The sequence below is a fragment of the Podarcis pityusensis genome, assembly GCF_964106645.2.
Source record: "Podarcis pityusensis genome assembly, chromosome: 3".
NCBI classification, from domain to species: domain Eukaryota; kingdom Metazoa; phylum Chordata; class Lepidosauria; order Squamata; family Lacertidae; genus Podarcis; species Podarcis pityusensis.
The window spans coordinates 14,887,579-14,906,483 of NC_138026.1; the positions used below are offsets into that span (position 1 = coordinate 14,887,579).

Genomic DNA, 18,905 nt, shown 5'->3' on the forward strand with positions numbered 1-18,905 from the left:
TGTGATGTGAGCAGCACATCTTCTCCTTGAGCAATGGAATTTTCCTCTCTACATTTGCCCCATGCTCTGTAGGCTTGGAGAACAGATTTAGGGGGCACCCAGGGAAGGGGAGTCCCATTGCACAAGCAGAAATCATTCCACTTGAGCAGGAAGTTACATTGGTACCTCAGGTTACATACGCTTCAGGTTACAGACTCCGCTAACCAAGAAATAGTGCTTCAGGTTAAGAACTTTCCTTCAGGATGAGAACAGAAATCGTGCTCTGGCGGCGCGGCAGCAGCAGGAGGCCCCATTAGCTAAAGTGGTGCTTCAGGTTAAGAACAGTTTCAGGTTAAGTACGGACCTCCAGACCGAATTAAGTACTTAACCCGAGGTACCACTGTACTTAACACTACTTTGGATATAATCCATGTAAGTATCTTAAGTTTATGTGTCTGTTTTGGAGATTGGCTTCCCACTATGTACGTATGTGGCAAAATAAACATCAGTGGCCCCCAGCCTCTCACTTTGTGGAAAGATAACTGCCCAGGTAGCAAAAGTGATTGACATTTTCCAATGTTACACCATTAAGTTGGTAGAGCACTAGCTTTAATATGAGTCAACAGTGTGATGTAGCAGCAAAAAATCTAATGCTGTTCTATTATTATTTGAGGGAATTGAGTATGTTTAGCCTGGTAAAGTGAAAACTAAGAGGAGATATGATAGCCATTGTTAAAAATTTGGAAAATCAATAAAAATTAATTGGTAAAAAAAGAGAGATATGATAGCCATCTTCCAATATCTAAAGAACTGTCACATGGAGGATGGAGCAAGCTTGTTTACTCCTGTTCCAGAGGCTAGGGTCCAAACCAAAGGATTCAAGTTATAAGAAATGAGATTCTGACTAAACATCAGGAAGAACTTTCTGTCAGTAAGAGCTGTTTGACAGTGGAACAGACTCTCATGAGAGTTGGTGGACTCTCCTTCCTTGGAGGTTTTTAAGCAGAGAGGTTGGTGGCCATCTGTCATGTATGACATAGTAGAGATTCCTGCATTGCAGAGGTTTGATAACCCTTGAGGTCCCTTCCAACTCTACAATTCTATGATTCTGTGATTCTTTCTTGCTAGATACATGCAGAGCAGACAATAAAGCCAAATTCGCATTCGTATGAGTTGAAATTTCCACTTACTGATAGCTACTGTGTGCAAGTGTAAAAAGGTCTTCTGCAGTGACGAGGAGTTCCAGAACTTCAGGATAAAGCATGATGCATTTTATATTTGGATAGAAAGAGGCCATTCCAGTTCCCTTAAAAAATGGTACACCTGGGCATTGAAAAGATAACATTGCTGTACTTATTCTCTAGTCCAGTGAAGATCCGTTACTACATTCAGTTACTGTATAAAGAAAATTACCTAGCTGCAGATTTCATTCCCTGGAGGTGTGCATTTGTGGCAGTCTCAGTCTTACATTCCTGTCTTTTGTGCATGGTTAGATACCTGTCATTTTTCTGATTTAATCTTTTGATACCTAGGGATGAGGGTGGCAATGTGGGTTAAACCATTGAGCCTAGGGCTTGCCAATCAGAAGGTTGGCGGTTCGAATCCCTGCGATGGGGTGAGCTCCCGTTGCTCAGTCCCTGCTCCTGCCAACCTAGCAGTTCAAAAGCATGAAGGATTAATACATTATTGCTTGACCATTTATTTGCAATATACTGTTTCTGTACAGGCACTGGCTATGAATGCCTTTCTTATTTTAGAGAATTTAGCACTCATCAATAAAAAACTAATGTCAGTGTGGTTGCTCTGGGGAACTACAATGACTGCACTGGGGTTGCAGTTGTAATGTTGATTTGTAACATTAAAATGGATTTAAACGCTTTAAAAGTAAAAATAATGCCACAGGTATATACAGAGGAAAAATATATATACAGTACATTACATGGGTCACACCATAAATTGCCTGGACCATATGCTTAGTTACTGTTGTGGAGATAGAGAAGAAGCTAGAGACTGAGAGTTGCCTTATATGAAAATAGGAGGCAGAGTCTTAAGAACACAGTGTAGCACTAGAGGGACAGAAAGGTCCAGGAAGAGGACAAGTTCAAATGTACTTTCCCTGTCTTTCAAGAGTCAAAGGTGGCAGAGAGATAAGGAATTGCAGATGCTGGGGAGGAATAAGAGTGTTGAAACACTATGGTTACCTGTCCTACTAGTGAAAGAAAAACACTAAATTGCAGTCTCCACTGTAGCTGTAGGTAGGGGGCCACAGCTTGGATTGAAAGCTTTGACAGGGTTTTTATTGTTTCTAATTATCCTTCCACCTGTCAAAATAGAAGGCCCATAATTAGTGGTCAGATAAACAATGGCTGTGTGAATTCCCAAACTCTGAATTTCCCAAACCCACAGTTTGGTTCAAAATGTGTGAGAGAGTTGTTTCTTTAAAAAGACATTGGCAGATATACAGTGGTACCTCAGGTTACATACACTTCAGGTTACATATGCTTCAGGTTACAGACTCCATTAACCCAGAAATATTACCCCGGGTTAAGAACTTTGCTTCAGGATGAGAACAGAAATCGTGCTTCAGCGGCACGGCAGCAGCGGGAGGCCCCATTAGCTAAAGTGGTGCTTCAGGTTAAGAACAGTTTCAGGTTAAGAAATGACCTCCGAAACGAATTAAGTACTTAACTCGAGGTACCACTGTATGCCTTTCTGCAAGGAATCCTAACTAAACCTGAAGAAACAGCATACATGGTTCAGCGGCAAGGTGAACAGGGAAAAGAGAAGACAAAGAAGGGATCTAGGTGAAGTTTGTACAGGGGGAGAAAGAGGCAGAGGCAACTTACTGCAGCCCTTCTGCAAAACATCTGAAAAACAGCAGAGAACAGCGGTTTTCTGTTGTGCTCACCAAAATAGAGCAGATTGTGGGCATGCACCCTGTTATAGGGAAACTAGCAGGGAATCTCAGACTGAATGCAAAAAGCGATTTTCAGACATGACACAAGTGCCATAACATATGACACAGGTGAAAAAGCTGTCCTTGGTTCGCCATAGTAATATGCCTGTGGTTGGCACATACTGCAATCATGCTGCAATCAGTGCTGGTTTGCACGCTAGAGACATCCCCTGGTTCACCCTGGTGCCTTTCCTGTCGCTCAGAGCCAAGCCAAATTGCACATGTGGTCTTGCTATGTGTACAGAGTTCCTGCTGAACCAAGCTTCTCAATAATAAGCTTCAGGAACAAACTTAGTGAGATGTCTTGTGAACAAATCACCTACAATTTGATAGATAAAAAACAACCCTGCAAATAAAGGCTTTGTCCTACACCATCAGAAAGCGCTTCTACCTTGACTATTGCAGCCTGCTTCTTCTCCTTCCCGAAGAATCTGTACACTTTCATCTATTTGATTGCTTGTCATTTCTTTTATCTTCAAAGCTTTTGAAATATTCTTTTGAGTCTTTTTGTCATGAATCTTGAAGAAAGAATGTAGAACTAATGTTCACCTTCATGTCACTGTTTCCACGGTATCTAAAGTTGCAAAATTATTTAGAATTTATTGAACATTTAAGTGGGACACAACTAGGTTTGTTTGTTTGTTGTATATTCGTTTTGTGCTTATTAGTTTCGTTTTATATAACAAACACTATCAAATATAATCATGATAGAAAATAGATTACTATAAGATCAGGGGAAAGTATGACATGTTGGCTTTAACTTTTCAAGCCGAAGATCAATGCTGTAAAACGATAATGAGAAGACAGTTTCACTATAGCATATTGGCCCCTCTATAATTTATCAGTTGCATATATGTTACTTTTAAAGGTATTTCTGTTCTAAATGTCTTCTGATATATGTGTAAATGCAATTTTCAGTCATTTATGATTTTTAAAAAGAGGTTATAAGAAATTCTGGTGTTAACTTTTTATTCATGTCTTTTTATATTTACATCAGCATCGTTGAGCAAATTTGATATTTTGCCCTTGTTTTCCCCCTCTGCCTTCTTTGTGCCTTTGTCTGGAAGACATCATACTTATTTATTTTCCATTAAACATAAACATGATTGATTGATTTAAGTCATCTTTTGTGATTAAGAAGCTGTAAGAAAAACCCTGAGAATATGAAGTCATTACTGGTCCCATCCTTTGGGTACATCTTCTGTGCGAGCTTCACTGAAATTGATAGGAGTTGTCCTTGTTCTTGGAGAGATCCCATTCATGCCAAAAGTACCTGAGTGAGAAGAGTTACTGATAAATTGGTCTATTGCATATCTGTTATAGTCTGTGCTTATTTTTGTTGTTACTGTTTTGTAAGATAACTATTGCTTATGTCTACACTGGATACATTTGCCATAAAAAGTTTTTCCTTCTATAGACTTACTCTGCGGGGAACATTGCACTTTGCTGTATGGTTCCTTATATATTTACTTTGATTCGTTATGCCAGTTTCTCTTTTTATCATTTTATCATCATTTACCTTTACCTTTACCTTTACTGGATCAGAGAATGTTCACTGTTCTAATTTAGCTAGAATGAAATCTTTTATCTGAAAGGAGATACTTTTTACTACTTAGATCAGGGTAGTCCAACTTTTCATACCAAGTGGGCTGCAAGAGTACTTCAACACGGAACCCCAAGGTCACACAGTGCCTTGTCACGTCGTGGTGGGGAACAAATGTTGCTGAGGTTGCATGTTGGACTGCCCCGACTTAGAAAACCCCCACTATGGATCTTTTTTTCAGTTCTTAGAAATGGATCTCAGCATTGTTTGTTAATGCCAAGGTTCCAAATAACTTTATTGTGCTAGCCATTGACCATGACAAATCTAAAACAAAAATAAATGCAAGAAAAAGGCATGTCACACCACAAATAATAGTCTCTATTTAGATCTCTGATTCTCCCTTAAAGTACACTGCTATATTGTCCAGGGTCTTCTTTCTGATCTTTTTGGCTGCCAAAACAAAAAGGGCGACTTTATGAGTCACTGAAGCATGTACATTGCTAAGAAGCCATAGGACCTTCTCTGCTGGGGAGAGACATCTTTCCTGTATGAATGGTAGGGTGCGAAATCACCTCCTGGGTCCAGTATATAGTGGGCAATATAGTAAATAATCCAAGATGTCTTTCACCTGCAGTTGCCCATATATACAGAGTTTGACTTTGTATGGTCTGTCTAGGATAGTAGAGGGCATAGCTTGAAAATGCAGCTCAGTAAAAGCTGGCCAGAGATTTGACAGATAACTGGCTCTAAAATGGATTGTTTTTAGAAGGGGGAACCAGGAAGAGCGTTTGGAGGATTTGATCACTTGCAGATCATGTAGTAATTCTGTCCAGTGACACCAGTCCCTTAATTGGCGTTTGTCTGTGGACGCGGGTGGCGCTGTAGTCTAAACCACTGAGCCTAGGGCTTGCCGATCGGAAGGTCGGCGGTTTGAATCCCTGCGAAGGGGTGAGCTCCCGTTGCTTGGTCCCAGCTCCTGCCAACCTAGCAGTTCAAAAGCACGAAGTGCAAGTAGATAAATAGGTACCGCTCTGGCAGGAAGGTAAACGGCGTTTTCGTGTGCTGTTCTGGTTTCGCCAGAATAGGCTTAGTCATGCTGGCCACATGACCCAGAAAAACTGTCTGCAGACAAACGTCGGCTCCCCTGGCCAATAAAGCGAGATGAGCGCCGCAACCCCAGTCACCTCGTGACTGGACTTAACTGTCAGGGGTCCTTTACTTTTTTACCTGTGGATATAATCTCCTCCAGCTTGTGGAAAAAAATAAGAGTTCGAGTACCATTGGATGTTAGATTTCCACCATCAGCTGTTCTCCAATTCTGCACAACACAGGGCTGGCAAGCACTCGCATGGCATGGAGGGCCATCTTTTCAGGTAATTAAATCTGGTACAGTCAACTCCTGCAGTTAACGTTGGCCATCGAGCTTCCATGTGTAAGAGTGCAGCTGCTGTTCCCTTGGGTAGGGAAAACAGTCTCTTGAGAAATTAGTTTTGCACCATTTCTAACCCTTTAATAGCACTCTCATCCTTAACGCCATAAAGCATTTGAGGGATCCTTTTACTGCCAGATATTTTAGCACGGGCTGAAGGTGGGTTTCCCACCTTTTGTGAATCATCGTGTTGGTAATCGCTGTACAGTTCTCGGATCAACAGGAGGAGTCTGTGTTTTATATTGGTGTTTAGGAGTTTCTCCCACTATCTGCTATGATTAATGGAGTCAAAGGCAAACAAACCAACAACTTACACTTTTTAATTCTAGTATACTTTCTGATGATATGATTTAGCAGGAAGCATCGGTTGATGGTGCTGAATCCTTCTCTAAACGCTGCTTGTTCTCCATGCAGAATGTTATTTGTATGTAGCCAGTCAGTTAACTTTATTTGGAAATGCTGAGAGTATAACTTTGAAGACATTATCTAGAAGGCTGATGGGGCGGTAATATTGTGGTAGAGATCTGTCCCCTTTTCTTGAAGATAGGAACAATGATGTTTGTCTTCCAGTTATGTTCTTTATATGTATAAATAGCCTGGCCAAAATAGGTAACCACCATTCCGAATGAGTCATGAAGAGCTCTGGAGACGTCATGTTTTCTCCTGGGGCTTTGTTTTGTTTTAAACCTTCACTCAGGTGTTTTAGTTTATTGGGGGACACGTCTCAACAGTAGCTGCTGTTGATTTTTTCCATCCTATGCTGGTCAGCGTATTCTTAACCCAAACTATTACTCATGTGTTTGGGCTTGGTTATTGCATGTTACAAAGTTGAACTTCCTCATAATTACTTCCAAGAAATTGGATTGCAGTGTCAGCCAAAGACTTTAGAATTGACATGTTCTAGTTGGAAGGTCTGTCTAGCCAAGTGTTAGGTTCTGCCAAAGCTGATGAGTAATTGTCTCTGTATATTGTTTCTATACCTGTCACTTCTGATGAGTTTTCTGTCTGTCATTTTTATGAACCCTTTCCATAAATGTCGCCATGGCTGCATCTGCATTTTCTTAATGACATTGTTTCAAATATTTATGCATTGCTAAATGCAAGGTATGGGAGCTGTTGGCTTTTAGCAGTACTGCCCAGGATTGGTCCTATCATTAGGCAGAGAGAGAGAGAGAGAGAGAGAGAGAGAGAGAGAGAGAGAGAACTGCTGTGAGGTATGAAATAGTAGCATAGTGTTGGAGGACAAAACTCCCAAATGAGCCTGCTTCCCCTACAAGCATTGAAGTAACATTCAGCAATCAGTCTGGTTGGCTTTTGTATTAAGAATCTGGCGGGCACCATCTGGTACTGCAGCAAAATGTATTGGGCCAACCGTGGCCATGTCCCAAGTATCTGCCATCATTTTATCTGCAGGAATGTAAAGAAGATTATGGTAACTCTCCGTTAGAAGTGAATAAATGAATATTGGACTTGTTTACCCACCAAACAGTTGGTTCAAAGCATTTGACTTCATTGGATGTACCATTTATATGTAATGGAAAATAGTACATGATGGCATATATCTTGCTATTATGAACATCTTTGCTAAGAATCAAGATGTGATTCAAGAACTGCTTAGTTTGAATCTCATCTCATGAGCCTTGCACTCACTAGGTAGCCTTAAGAAAGCCACTGTTTCCTTGGCCTCACGCTCCCCCTCCCCAATTATAATCTGCAGCTGATAATACTGACCCTATCTTGCAGAGTTGTTAAAATGATTGCAACAAGATATTCTGTGCAAAGGACTTTGAGCATGCAAGAACACTATATAAACTCAACATTTCTGATAGTGTTTGGAAATATAATAAAATGCACATTATTATGTACCCAAGCAATGTCCCTGCTGAAGAAATGTCAGTAATCTTGCTTTTGTGGAACAAGCCATAGAAATATTTACATGCAAAGTCATAATATGGGAATGAATAGAGCCATGCAATAGTTGTGAACAATGGGACACATCCTGAAGAAAAGAGAGAGTTCACATAGAATTGCTGACAATGTCACCTAGTCTCATCAGAGAGTCAGCATGAGGTATTGTCTGTGTACAGCATAATTTAGGAGGGTTATGCATCAGGTACATGGTTAATCAGTGTTCAGTGCTTAGTCAGTGTCTATGATTGATGATTTCCTTTTAATTCTCGAGCCCAGCTTTCTGCTCAACACATTTTATTCATAATGAATGTACAGATGGGTATTCCAATATTCCATGTTTGGGAACTGATGTGTATATAGTAAATGCTTTTAGGGTATTTCCAAAGGTGTGTGAAGATTGGTAAGGAACAATACTTTTATAGAGTATTAAAAAAAACAACACATGTGCATGCACAGGGTGTTTTTCAGCCCTGTTTAATTGCCACCATGAAAGAGAATTTGGTTCACCCATATTTGCACATCATGTCATGTGACTTGGCAAATGCACCCCCCCCCAGCCAGACCTTGATTCAGACAGGTGCTTCCATGTGCCTCTCCCTCTTCCCAAGTTGTCTCATGTGCAGTAAGCCAGGTACAAATTAGCAGCTCCCCTAAAACTCATGTCTGGCTTGACATCTTCTCTGCTCTTCTGGCCCTGGGGGAGGTGGGACTTGGGATTTGAGAGATAGCCAGAAAGCTGGTGTGGAGACCTCTGGTGTTGGGACAGGGATGTCTGGATCCCATGGTTTTTCAAGGCCACTGGCAGTGTGTAGATCTGATGGGTACTTCTGTGCCACCCTGCCCCGCTCTCCTCCAAGGAGAGCTCATTCAAGTTATTGGCAGGATTGACTGACTATTTTTTCCTGTGTGTGGGGGGGGAGAGAGAGAGAGAGAGAGAGAGAGAGAGAGAGAGAGGTGCTAAGGAATGCAGTTAATGTATATGAAAATGACATTGATCAAACTATATTTATGAAATATGGTTAAAGTTCATGTAAACTATTATGCAGCACTCAGAAGAGCTCCTTGCTCTCATCAGTGCTACCTTGTTCTCGATTTATTTGTGTGTGTGTGTATGAGAACAGCAGATCAAACAAAATAGCATTGACAGGTAAAGACATCTCCTGAAACATGTGAGAGACAATGTAGCTGCCTGTATTGTAAATTGCTGGTACTCTTCTCACCAGCTGTCACCTTCTGTGATGTTTTATTGATGAAAAGAAAAGTGTCCCTGGTTAAAGAATGCCTTCCTTCTCTCAACTAATTCCAGATTTAAGGGTTGAAAATGTGTGTGTGTGTGCACGTGCGTGTGTGCGTGAGAGAGATAGAGAGATAGATAGATGTGTATCTGTGTGTGTATTTTGCAGTTAACCAATATAAACAAAATATTTGTTTTTCAGTATGTGGCACTCAGATCAATACAAAAATGTGAACTGAGTGTTAAAGTATATTTTATTATAGCAACAGATGCTCAGCTGCATGACATAACAGGGTTTTTTGTTCCTCATCAAACCCATTACTGCCTGCTGAATAGATGATCCAGAAAAAATTAGCATTTTTAAAGTGGATAAATGTCTGTTTTTCAGAGAATGTCATCAATGCTGCTCATTTAAATTGTTTACAATGTTACAAACATGTTATCTCTAGAGATGCTGTAGAAATAGAGTGCTTCACACTAAACAAACCACACAATATTGGCAACTTGCATTTTATTGTGAGAAAGTTTTATGTACATTTTAGAATAATGATTTTTATTCTCCACATATCTAAGTATGTAATGCAAAAGATGTGATTGTGAATATGGAATTTGGAAACTTTTGAACCAAATCATTTAACTGATGGAGTTTTCCATAGTGAGAGACTTCTAAATTTGTTATCTGTTTGATGTTCATTCCCACCTTTCCAGACAGTGTCATGCAATCAAGCAGCAATCCAGTGTTTGAAGCAATTCAGAATTAAAATATTCAGCTCACATATATTAGCTAATAGCGAAGTGAAGAATTGGCACGAGGCGCATGTGTATATGAAGAATTGTAGCTTGAATTCTGCTTAAGGCAATGGCTTTTGTGAAGCTGACAGGAGTCTATTTCAGTCTTCTTAGGCTCCCAGCAGCTGAAATCCTGGTGCTTGCTACTAACCCCGATCTCCTTCCCTTGTGCTCTTATTACCTAGGCATATGCAGAACATCCCTTTATTTCTGTGGAATTTCCTACTTTTTCTGCCCCATGATCTCAAAATAACTGTAAACTGAAATCCTTGCTTTTAGGAACTGCAGTTGTAAATCAGATGGGCCCCCAAATGCAGATGCTGCTCACTACTTTCAGTGGGTTGCTAATCTGGGTGTGCATCCAAACATATACCCCACACTGAACCCTCATTTTCATTGGGATTAGGTATACAGGCGCACACCCTCATTCGTAATGCCTCCTATACCCAGCTAGCTTGCACAAGAGTTTGCATCTCCAGCCACCAATAATTCCCCCTTCCTCGGGAGAATGAAATTCATAGAATCAGAGTTGGAAGAGACCATGAGAGTCATCTAGTCCAACCCCCTGCAATGGAGGAAGATTTTCCCCAATGTGGGTCTTGAACCCATAATCCCGAGATTGAGTCTCATGCTCTACTGACTTTGCTATCCCAAATAATAAAATTGATTTTCTCATTGGGATTGGACTGTGCTGTCAGTCTCTTTACTGAAACTTTCTCCTATAGGCATTTTCACAGCTACATCATGTTAATCAATGGTTTGTACATAGATTTAAATGCCCTCCCCTTAATGCAAACCAGCAGGCTAGTTTCTACCTGTTATATTTATTTTTAGTATGTATTTTTTATTTAAAACATTTATATACCTCATTTTACACTGTTAAGGTTTCAGAGTGGTGTTTTTTTGTTGGCATCCATCTGTCTCGAGAGACAATGGAGTATGCCTCTGCGGGTAAAATCAAACAGCTGTGTTAGCAGCACCAAAGTGACCTCCCCAGGGTGCAAACCTCAGCAGTGTGTATGGAGGTCCTGGACTGCCCAGATGACAAGACACTTCGCTGAGGTGGTCCAAAGGAAAGCGGACCAATACGGTTGGCACCAATTCGGCTGCAGGAGTTGCTGGAAGGAGGTGTACAAGGCGCCATCCAGCCATTCACTCTGGATTTGTGTAGGGTTTACTCCTTAGCCTATACTTCTCCCAAAGATATCCTGCAAGGCAATGGAGGTTTAGGACCAGAGTTTTCCTTTGGTAGATGGGCTACCTTCTCAGGTTCACGAGCCCCATCTGCCCCTCATTGTGGTGGGAAGGTAAATGGCTTTTCCATGCGCTCTGGTTTCCGCCATGGTGTCCCGTTGCACCTGAAGTGGTTTAGTCATGCTGGCCACATGACCTGGAAAGCTGTCTGTGGACAAACGCTGGCTCCCTCGGCCTGAAAGCGGGATGAGCACCGCAACCCCATAGTCGCTTTTGACTGGACTTAACTGCCCAGGGGTCCTTTACCTCTTTACCTTTTACATCTGTGCATGTGGATATCACTTAATCATGATTCAGGTGCTTTCCTCAAAAAAGATGATTGTGGGAGGGCGGGAACAAGAGTTAGCTGAAACACATTCTTACTTTTCCATGGTGATCCTCTCTGATGCAAGAGCAGGCATACGTTTCTGTGTTCAATTCATGCCTTTAAGCATTTAAAAGCCTCTTTTCACCTACAACGAACTGTTGCTAGTGCATGAAGGAAGAGTGCTTTTATTCCGTGTTACTTCTTGTGTTATGCATTGGAGGTTATCAGTATGTTAGCAGGAAGCAGTTACTATTTTGGGTTCATTAAATCTTCAATTAAAAATTTTAGTCCTTGATATATGTAAAATGCTTAGTGAACATGTAACAGAGATATATGTACATGTTCACATGTACAAAATTCATATGTACAAAATCATAAGTACAAACTTTTGAGTGCAAGATAATGTGCGAGGACACCCTCTGTGCTTCTCTGTTGTCACATTTTAAAATTGACAGTTTGGTCTCAGTGTGAGAGGTTTTGTGAGCTGATTTCAAGGACTAGAGTTTGAGATGAAATAAACAAAAACTCCCATACACTTGAGGGAGATATACTGCATTGGCAGAATGATGGATTTAGATGACATTTGGGAGGGATTTAGTACTCTCCTCCTTTGGTCTCTAGTTTTCTTCTTTTGTAATGTTTAAACAAATGTTGATTGATTATACAGAGGTGAAAGTGATATCTTAACAAATACATCTGCTGTGATAGTAATGTGGATTTTGGTTTGTTTGTGTGCTCATGGATATTATTTTATATGCGTTACTTAAAGTAGAAATCTTTAGTAGGCTTATCAGCAGCAAACATTATATTTGCTTGATTGTTTATTTATGTAACGATAATTTTTACCCTTTCTGACGCATACCCAATCGCTCTAGGCAACTTACAACAAATAGATTACAATTTCACAATAAATATCAAGAAAGAATGTAATGGAGTTAGAGGGGGCAGGACGGATAAATCAGTCTCTTCAGGTGTCATGGATAGAGTATTTCTTTTGGTGATCAATTGTGACACTCTGAACTCCTTGGACTCCTGCTGAGAAATAGGTGATATGGAAAATTTACCTCGAGTTTAATTTAGAGGTGGGTAAGTAGCCTTGTGCTCACCCACAAAATCAACTGTTCCTCCTGAGCATTAAAGTCAAATGCTCAGAATTCTTCTAGGAGGTTCACTCAAGGTTTAACTTTACACTTGAAGGTTACAATGCCAGACTCAGCACAGGCACTGGGGGATTCTAGCAACAGTGGGAAAGATCTGGATAGGTCTTTACTTATGCAAGAAATGGCACTCTACGCATTCTTCCCCACACAGGTTCATGGGCCTTGCCTTGACAACTAAATCTGTGACTGTACTGTTATTTCATTTTTGTCTACATACAAATAGAAGCTGCATATTGTTTTGTATGTAATGTTTAATTTAAATTTTGCCTAAAGTCCTTGTGTTAACAGAAAAGGTGAACTGGCTTTATTTTTGTTTTTCTATTGTTAGAGAATATTAAAAAAACAAAAAAAGCAAAGCTTGCTCTGATGTAATTCTTGGTTCTCTTGTTCTTCCACAGCTAATTCAAGTCTTCTTGGAGGTGGCGGTGGTAAGTTTGGCCTCTTTTCTCCTAAGCGTTGCAAGAAACAAAAAGCATTTTTTTGAAATAAAACTCAATCAACAGAACATCCAGACTGAATAAACAGGCAAGAATCTGACCACATGCTATAAATTTAAACATCTTCAATTTTTACAATACAGATAATCACTATACATCCTGTCTAGCAGAGGCTAGGAGTTGTTTTTGAGTATGGTAATTATGTAAAATAACTCATAGGTTGGTATCACCATAATCTGACTAATCCCCAACATAAATGCAAAATGCCTACTTTGTTGAAGGTTCATTTCATACTGGAAGAATTCAGTTTGGGGAAGAAGTAGTTGAAGGGGCAGTAGGTAGGAGTGTTGGGTTTGTGAATAATTTGCCATGTGGTTGTTTCTGTTTTAGATGTATTGTAAGTTATTTCAAGAAGAATCTCAACTGATACTTAAGGTTTTTTTTGTGCTTTACTTGCTCTGAACCGGTGAGAGGCAAAATAACTTGACATGTGATAATGCCATTTCTCTTACTGCTTAGAGAAATTCTAACATATACCTCTCCACTTCCTTTCCCTTATCTTGCTTTTGGTATTAAAAGCTTTGCAAAGTGTATATAACAGTTTTTTTGAGGTGGGGGGGAAATTATGCTCCTATGGGTGTGGAACGTGGGGGGTGGGATATGGAGGAAACAGAAAGTCTCTGATAGATATGTTATAAATACGAAAGCAGTAGTCACATTTTCTAAGCTTCTGTCTTGACTATAGTTATAAGGGTCTGATGATCTTCTGCAAATGGAAAGGGGGAAACCATTTAAAAGCTGAAGGCCACTTGATGCTAGTGTTGGAATCATTCTAAGCATTGTACTTGTATGATTGACAGCATTGAAAATTGACCATTTGGAGATCAATATGTGCTGGTTTGGTCTTCAAATGCATTTGTTGCATCATTGAAATGGAAATAATATTTTAGGTACAAACCTAACCTTATTTGTGGATGTGGTGACTATTACTTTTATTATGGGACCGCGGAGAGCGCGCCAAATGCAATGCTTTCGGCCCCTGCAGCCCTGAAGCTGCCTCTGGAAGCAGCTTTTGATATGCTCTGAGTTTTGACAGTTCAGGATGTAGCAGAAAGATGTGATGTTGGGGAAGTCTCTGTCTTAAATGTGCCATATATTTTACAGCATTATCAAATGCTATGTTATGTCAGATATTTGCCAGCCTGTATCTGCCATGTGGTCCTTTTGGTTCTAATTGTGTTGCAATTTGAAAGTACGTGAGAACTAATGAGGGGCAAAGAAAGTGTAATAACAAATTTGACTCAAAAGACCAGAAAGCTCAGATTAATTCTGGTAGGCTACACAGTATTTATTTATATCTAATATTTTTAAACATTTATTCCTACCTCTGGGGCAATTGTGTGATGCTCCTCATTCTTACAATAAGTGAGATGAGTTGAATTTTATTCCTCAGAGAGCTTGGATTGGATTTGCATAGGTACTTGGTACTTTCATCTTGCTAAAGAGCACTTCAGTCATTACCCACAAATGCTGATCATTTTTACTTCAGATTGACAGTAAGGCTTTTTGTCACATTTTCCTGGTTTAACAGCAGTTGTTTTTTTCCAGTGGTATTGTAACCATTTCCTGCCAGTTAAAAGCAGAGGCAGAATACCTTTCTCTTAGCTAAGCTTACCCCCCTCCCCAAACCTTTTCATATCCAAAGAATTAAACAATATGGACACAACAATATACCAAAGCTAATCAGTTTGAAGTCCTATTGATTTCAATACCAGAGATTTAAGAACATGCTTAATCCTCTGATTGAGATCAGTGGGACATAAGTTTTGACTAGGTCATGACCCAGATGTCTACATTTTAACCTTGACTCCTATCATTATTTGGATACTTAATAAGCTTGTTAAGACAATGAGACCAGGGCATGAGCGTAACAGTACTCTCTCTAATAGTGATTCCCATATTTCCTCTGACAGTCGAGGTAAAATATAGCCATAATAGGTGGGAGCCACTGATAATCTTATCCTCAATGAATTTGTCTAATCTTTTTTATAGCCATCTGTGGCGTTTGCCCGTTCGTTTGAAAATGTCTGTACAGGGGGAGAGAAAGGGTTAACAGGTAGACCAATTGAAAAGCCAGAGGTAGAGCCTACCTGTTTATGAAAGGGCTTAGCCCGAGGTTTGGGTGTAGTTGTTGGTTGGTTTTAGTGGGTGGGTTGGTTGGTTGGGAAAGGCAGTTGGGAAAGCAGTTGGCAGACAGCCGGAAATAGAGAGACAGTGCAGTTGGTTCTTGTGTGAGGGGAGGTAGAAGAGTTAGAGACAGGATAAAATAAGACGAAGAAGGTAAAGAGTAACAACTTTTTGAATGCAGTTAAAGTTTATTTGTGTCTACAATAAACTACACTCTTCTTTGTTAATTTAAGAACCTGACTGAGACTAAGTGATTTACCGGGGAGGACCTGGTTGGTGGCAGCGGATTAGTGGTGTATGGGTCAATAGTCCATGAGACGACCGGGGGCTCCGTACAAATGCCCCACCATCTAAGTTGGTGGTCACCACTACCTCTTGTGAGAGGTGTCCCAGTCCAGTTCTATATTTTAGCAATCTCCAGAATAGAGTCATAATACCAGCTGTGTTCTGAAAGCCATTCTTTTGGTAATTTATAATATGAATGCTTTATTAAGAAGAATTTTGGGAAACAATTTTTTTAAAGAATTGGTCAGTATTCTTTGTATTTCACTTTTCAGGTCTTAATTAATTTCATTATATCCATCAGTTAAGTGTCTCAATGTTTCTTTCTTATTTTCTTTTTGCTGGTAGGTACGAGCGTATTGCCTAGACACAGACTGTTGCTAAAAATGAATTGACTGCATAAAATATTTGACCTGGGGGCATTTTGTCTCCTCCTGTGGCTTGACATGGCTGCTAAAGTTTGTCAGTGTGGCATAGAAGAAATCAGACATCTGCCAGGGGTCCTTTGATAAGCTTTATTACCTGCCCGAGGACAAAGCAGATAACTGAAATTTCCCCTAAGGGTAAACCTTATGAACCATGCAGCAAATTACACTTACATTTTTTGTCAGAAATCCCAGGAATACATATCTGACAGTGTGGAATTGTAGACTGTTCTTTCCCTAGGTTTTGAGGGAGATCCCTTAGGCCTTTTCATATAGTCTAAGAACACAATACACTGAAAATATCTGGAAATCTACTGTAATTGAGACAGTCTGTCCATTAGCTCATTTGTGAGATTGCACTGCACTCACAATCAGGCATTTCACTTGAGCAGTTGTTTGTGCAACTGAGCCTGTGCCTTGCAGATAGACTACCTAAATTGGTTCTAAGAGAAGCTTCTTCCTTGCAGTTTACATACAGTTCTACCCAAAATTCTGGGGAAGTGAGAACCTCTTTTGTGTGACAATATTCTGGTTTAATAAACCTATTTAATAATAAACTGAGATTAGATTCATTCATTTATTTTATAGATCACCCTCATGGAATACCGTATTTTTCGTTCTATAGGACGCACCGGCCCATAGGACGCACCTCGTTTTTTGGGGGGGAAATGAATAAAAAAAATTATTCCCCCCCCACCCCCGCGGCTGCCGCCCCAAGCCTCGCGTGCTTCGGGCTGCAGGCTACCGCCCCAAGCCTCGCGCGCTCGGCGGGACCTCCCACCGGGCGCGCGAGGCTTGCAGACACTCGCCCGAAGCACGGGGAGCCCTCCGGAGGGCTCCCCGTGCTTCGGGCGACAAGCTGCAGCCCCAAGCCTTGCGCGCTCGGCGGGACCTCCTGCCGGGCGCGCAAGGCTTGCAGACACTCGCCCGAAGCACGGGGAGCCCTCCGGAGGGCTCCCCGTGCTTCGGGCGACAAGCTGCAGCCCCAAGCCTTGCGCGCTCGGCGGGACCTCCTGCCGGGCGCGCAAGGCTTGCAGACACTCGCCCGAAGCACCGGGAGCCCTCCGGAGGGCTCCCCGTGCTTCGGGCGACAAGCTGCAGCCCCAAGCCTTGCGCGCTCGGCGGGACCTCCTGCCGGGCGCGCAAGGCTTGCAGACACTCGCCCGAAGCCTCGTGCGCTCGGCGGGACCTCCTGCCGGGCGCGCAAGGCTTGCAGACACTCGCCCGAAGCACGGGGAGCCCTCCGGAGGGCTCCCCATGCTTCGGGCGGCAGGCTGCTGCCCCAAGCCTCGCGCGCTCGGCGGGACCTCCTGCCGGGCGCGCAAGGCTTGCGGACACTCGCCGGGGCTGCAGGCTGCTGCCTGCAAGCCTTGTGAGCCCGCGGGAACTCCCACCGGGCTTGCAAGGCTTGCGGATAGCTTCCTGAAGCCTGGAGAGCTAGAGGGGTCAGTGCGCACCGATGCCTCTCGCTCTCCAGGCTTCAGCGAAAGCCTGCATTCGCTCCATAGGACGCACACACATTTCCCCTTCATTTTTGGAGGGGAAAAAGTGCGTCCTATGGAGCGAAAAATACGGTAAGTTGTTTAGGGCAGTCATACAACATTCTTCCCTAAATCTTTGTAAGACAGATATGTTCCTTCTGGGAATGAATCAAACCTTGCAAATCTGGCATTGCAGTGAGAGGTGCTGTTATTTGACCCATTTTCAGTTTGTCTTGCCATCGTAAAGAGTCCTTGTAGGAGAAAACGAGAGTTATTTCACAAATGAATATCATTTCTTTGTTGGTAACTTAGTGTTCACTGGTGTTCACCATTACATGATTAATGCACATAAGTCAATGTCACATGTGAGCCACCCAAAGCCAATAACTAAAATCATTGGCAAAAATTAGAGAAAGAACTAAGTGTTTAGCTTTAGCTGACTAGCAGCCTTCATATTTCCATTATAATATCCATTCAATATGGGGCAGAAGACCATTGGTTTTATTGAAATCTTATAAGATTGATGGTATTTCTAAAACTGCGAATGTTATGAGGAACTTTAAATATGTTTAGCATGTAGCAGTTCCTGCAAACCCCTTTCTGAGAATAATAGCATCACGAGGTACCTGGATGAAACAGGTGGTATCTGATAGCGAATTGTACATTTGGGCTGCCATCCATCCGGATTTTCCCAACTGATGTCAGGGGGTTTCCTTAAACAATTTGGGGGGTGGCAGTCCTGGTTTTTATTTTTTGAAACATGGCAACCCTATTCTAGACACTCCAGGCTGACTTGACTTTGTTTAGATTTATACCAGGCATCCCCAAACTCGGCCCTCCAGATGTTTTGGGGCTACAATTCCCATCATCCCTGACCACTGGTCCTGTTAGCAAGGGATGATGGGAGTTGTAGTTCCAAAACATCTGGAGGTCCGAGTTTGGGGGTGCCTGATTTATACCCTTTCTGATCCCTCCAGCAAATGGTTAAAACTGGTCTTACTTATGCAGATCACCTTCTTGCTTCTTAAAATATCCAACCTGATTCTTTCAGATAAAGCCAATCCCAAATCAGACCATTTAATCTGACCCAAACCATAACAATCTCCTTTGCATTAAATTGGAACTATGAACATCAGTTCACAAGTTATATATCACATTAGCAATGTCGAAATAAACAATTATTTTTTACTTTAGGAATTGTAATATATTTTTATCAGTTATGAAAACATTTTAAAAAATAACATAAAACCCCTAGAAAATCCAAACAGAAACTCTCTATTCCTCTCTCCTGCTTCAACCCCCAAGCTCCCATCGAAGTCAGTCAGACCTACATACTGTTCCCCAACAGATACTTTTTTATCCATGTACCTTTGAACATTATTGGAAATGGATGGATTTTGGGGGACAGTCACCCCATAAATACTCCAGCAGTTGTGAAACTAGCACTTTTGAAAACGCCACAACTTTTGTAAGATGTCTAACTATCCAACCTTTTTGTACCTTACAATGTAGGTGTTTTGACACGGGCTCT

The 18,905-nt window shown here is 41.4% G+C and overlaps 1 protein-coding gene and 1 long non-coding RNA gene across 5 annotated transcripts in view; one reads left to right on the forward strand and one right to left on the reverse strand.

Annotated features, from left to right (window-relative positions):
* MACROD2 (mono-ADP ribosylhydrolase 2) overlaps window positions 1-18,905 on the forward strand; it is a 978,088-nt gene that overhangs the window by 120,200 nt on the left and 838,983 nt on the right. For all 4 annotated transcript variants that reach the window (XM_080999221.1, XM_080999220.1, XM_080999219.1 and 1 more), the window contains exon 4: window positions 12,961-12,990. In XM_080999221.1, coding sequence (XP_080855347.1) covers window positions 12,961-12,990 — 30 coding nt within the window. The remainder of the gene's footprint in view (window positions 1-12,960; window positions 12,991-18,905) is intronic.
* LOC308473673 lies at window positions 12,796-16,041 on the reverse strand. The gene is made up of 2 exons (XR_013984176.1): window positions 15,150-16,041; window positions 12,796-13,011 (listed from the first exon to the last, which is right to left on the reverse strand). It is a non-coding gene; the product is annotated as an uncharacterized lncRNA (long non-coding RNA).